Raw genomic sequence first — 3,451 nt, forward strand, 5'->3', positions numbered from 1 at the left:
ATGGAGGAGGATGACGACCGGAGGAGGAGGAGGGAGGAGGAGGAGGAGCTACCCCAGGTGGACGCGCTGATGCCGCAGGAGCCCCGAGCTCTGTTTGAAGCCCTTCCCGCACTGGGGGCACCGGTGGGGGCTCTCCCCGCCGTCCCCGTCCCCGCCGTCGCCGTCGCCGTGGCTGCGCCGGTGCTTGAGGAAGGCCGAGCTGTAGCTGAAGCTCTTGCCGCAGTCGCCGCAGGCGTAAGGTCGCCGGCCCGGCCGGATCCGTCGACGACCGTCGAGGTGGGAATCGCGTTCCAAGCCCTTCCCGCACCGGGAGCACCGGCAGGGCCTTTCCCCTCCTCGGCCGCCGCGCTGTTGCCGCCGGCACCCGCACGGACACCGACACCGACACCGACACGCCGCTTCCGAGCTCCGACCGAAACTCGTCCCGCTTTCGGAGCGGGGATACGGCGGCCGGTCGGCACGAGGCGACCGGATTTCCGTCGCCTCCGAGCTCCGGTGGTGGTTTCCGCCGCCGCCGGCGAGGGAGGGGAAGGGCCGGGGGCCGGCGTGGAGGCGCTGGTGGGCGTTTCGGTTGGAGCTGCGGGTGAAGCCCTTGCCGCAGTCCAGGCACTTGTAGGGTTTTTCCCCTCCGGCTTGCTCCGAACGGCGGGAATAACTCTCCCGGCATCGCCCGCAAGCGTTCGCCGCGTCTTCCCCGTCGTCGTCGCCGCCGCCATCTTGTTGGCGACGCCGCCGCCGCCATCGCCGGCGTCGCGCCGGGTGCTCCTGGACGAAGCGAAGGGGATCCCAGGGCCGGGGGGGGGATGCGGGGCGGGGGGGGCTGCTCCGACAGGCGTCTCCCGAAACGGGGAAGTGGGAAACCATTCCCTCGGCTCCCCGGCACGGCGTGACGGCGAGCTCCGCCGGTTCGGAGAGGAACGGCTCCGGGGATTCCTCTTCTCCCTCCTCCTCGCTTCCCGTGCCGTCGTCTGCGGGGGACAATATTTTTTTTTGGGGGGGGGGGGGGGGGGATGAGGATTCCGTAGGGGGGGGGAAACTCCACGGCGGAGCGGGAAAGCTCTTCCCGACCCGGCCCTCCGCCGCCATCCCGGATTCCCACCGTTATCCCGCATTCCCACCGGTTTGGGATGGGCGTCCCGCCATCGTAGCGATGGCCCTCGCTCCTCCGTCCCCCTTTTTTTTGGGGGGGGGATCCGGGATATTGGGGGGGGGTTGGGGGTGGGAAATGGGTTCCCGCCTCACCTGGGGGGGCCACCCTGAGGATTTCCCATTCCTTGGAGTCGTTGGGATCCGGCACCCCCAGCTCTTCCTCCGGCTCCAACCGGGAGACGACGTTGGGTTTGGGGAGGGGGAATTCTGCGCCGGGAGTTGTTGTTGGGGGGGGGGGGGGGGGGTTTAAAAAAAAAAAAAAAAAGGGGGTGAGCGTTTGGGGGGGGGGTGTGAAATTGATATTAAACGCTATAAATATCTATTTTTTTTTTTTTTTTTTGGGATAAAAGGCCACAAAAGCCGTTTCCCGCCGGGGCTTCTGCCACCTCCCCGGGCGGGATGTGCCCCCCCCCCCGCCCCCCGCCACCAGCGCCACATTCCCCTCCCCCCCCACCTTAAAAATACACCCAAATCCCCCCAAAATGGCACTTGCACTTTCCTCCTTTCCCCCCCTCCCCCAACGCCCTAAAAAATACCCAAATCCCCCCCCCAAAATGGCACTCCCCCCCAAAAAAAACCACACAAATCCCCCCAAAATGGAACTCCCCCCCCCAAAACCGAAATCCCCCCAAAATGGCACTTCCCCCCCCCCAAACCCAAATCCCCCCAAAATGGCACTTTCCCCCCCAAAAAAAAGCCAAGTGGCCCCAAAATGCACTTCCCCCCCCCCAAGAAAACCCCAAATCCCCCAAAATGGCACTTCCCCCCCCCCAAAAAAACCCCCCCAAATCCCCCCAAAATGGCACTTTCTCCCCCCTCAAAAAAAACCCCCCAAATCCCCCCAAAATGGCACTTTCTCCCCCCCAAAAAAAAAACCCAAATCCCCCCAAAATGGCACCTCCCCCCCCCCAAAAAAACCCAAATCCCCCCAAAATGGCACCTCCCCCCCCCACCCCCCCCGGCCTAAAAACCCCCAAATCCCCCCAAAATGGCACTTCCCCCCCCAAAAAAACCCCCAAATCCCCCCAAAATGGCACTTTCTCCCCCCCCCAAAAAACCCCCCAAAATGGCACTTCCCCCCCCCCAAAAACCCCCGCCAAATCGCCCTAAAATGGCACCTCCCCCCCTCCACCCCCCCCCGGCCTAAAACCCCCCCAAATCCCCCCAAAATGGCACTTTCTCCCCCCTCAAAAAAAACCCGCCAAATCCCCCCAAAATGGCACCTCCCCCCCAAAAAACCCCAAATCCCCCCAAAATGGCACCTCCCCCCCACAAAAAAACCCCAAATCCCCCCAAAACGGCACTTCCCCCCCCCCCCAAAAACCCCGCCAAATCGCCCTAAAATGGCACCTTCCCCCCCCGACTCCCCCCGGCCTAAAACACCCCCAAATCCCCCCAAAACGGCACTTCCCCCCCCCCCAAAAAAAACGCCAAATCCCCCCAAAATGGCACCTCCCCCCCCCCCGTCCTAAAAACCCCCCAAATCCCCCCAAAACGGCACTTCCCCCCCCCAAAGAAAACCCCTCAAATCCCCCCAAATGGCCCTTTCTCCCCCCTTTTCCTCCCCCCCCCCCCGCGCGATGCTGAACCCCGGGGGGGGATACGGGGGGGGGGGGGGAGGGGGAGGAGGGCGGGGCGTGGCCGGGGCGTGGCAGGGCGTGGCCGGGGCGTGGCCGGTCCTTACCCATCAGGAGGAGGGACTCCAAGCTCTCCTGCATCTCGCCGGTGCCGCCCCCCCCCCCCCCCCCAAAAAAAAGCCCCCTCGGAGACAAAAGGGGGGGGGGGGGAAAGGGTGTGTCGTTCCCCCCCAACCCCCACCCCGCGACCCCCCCCTCGCTCGGGGCGGGTCCTCCCGGGGGGGGGGTGGGGGGGGGGGGGGTCGTTACAGGGAGCGCCCGAGCATCGCCCCCCCCCCCAAACCTTGACGGCAAGAGGGACCCCCCCCCCCGGGAGCCCTGGGGGGGGGGGGGGGAAGGGGGTGTCCCGGGGTGGGGGGGGGGGGGTTGTTCCCGGGGGGGGGGTCCCGGGGAGGAGGCGGCGGCGGCTCCGGTCCGGGCGCCGGATGGAGGAGGCGGCGGTGACCCGGGAAGTGCAGCCTCCGGCGGGGGAGCGGGGGGGCGGGATGGCGGCGCCTCCTCCAGCTTCATCCCTCCTCCTTCATCCCTCCTCCATCCTCATCCCTCCTCCAGCCTCATCCCTCCTCCTTCATCCCTCCATCCCGGCATCCCTCATCCCTCCTCCTTCATCCCTCCTCCATCCTCATCCCTCCTCCTTCATCCCTCCTCCATCCCTCCTCCATCCT

The 3,451-nt window shown here is 66.0% G+C and overlaps 1 protein-coding gene across 1 annotated transcript; it reads right to left on the reverse strand.

Moving 5' to 3' along the window:
* Positions 1–24: 24 nt before the first annotated feature.
* Positions 25–3,059, reverse strand: LOC141735149 (uncharacterized). Its single transcript, XM_074567705.1, has 3 exons — positions 2,834–3,059; positions 1,243–1,356; positions 25–968 (listed from the first exon to the last, which is right to left on the reverse strand). The coding sequence occupies exons 1-3, from the start codon at positions 2,865–2,867 to the stop codon at positions 49–51; spliced, it is 1,068 nt and encodes a 355-aa protein (XP_074423806.1). The 5' UTR covers positions 2,868–3,059; the 3' UTR covers positions 25–48.
* Positions 3,060–3,451: the final 392 nt, after the last annotated feature.

This window comes from Larus michahellis, chromosome 29 (genome assembly GCF_964199755.1).
Source record: "Larus michahellis chromosome 29, bLarMic1.1, whole genome shotgun sequence".
Lineage (NCBI taxonomy): Eukaryota > Metazoa > Chordata > Aves > Charadriiformes > Laridae > Larus > Larus michahellis.

Excerpts from the sequence above, each read along its gene's own strand:
- LOC141735149 (XM_074567705.1), bottom strand. The coding sequence starts at position 2,867 with ATGCAGGAGAGCTTGGAGTCCCTCCTCCTGATGG. Across the intron at positions 1,357-2,833 it reads GGAGTCCCTCCTCCTGATGG|AATTCCCCCTCCCCAAACCC; the intron begins GTAAGGACCGGC and ends CTCCCGGCGCAG. Across the intron at positions 969-1,242 it reads CCTCAGGGTGGCCCCCCCAG|ACGACGGCACGGGAAGCGAG; the intron begins GTGAGGCGGGAA and ends TGTCCCCCGCAG.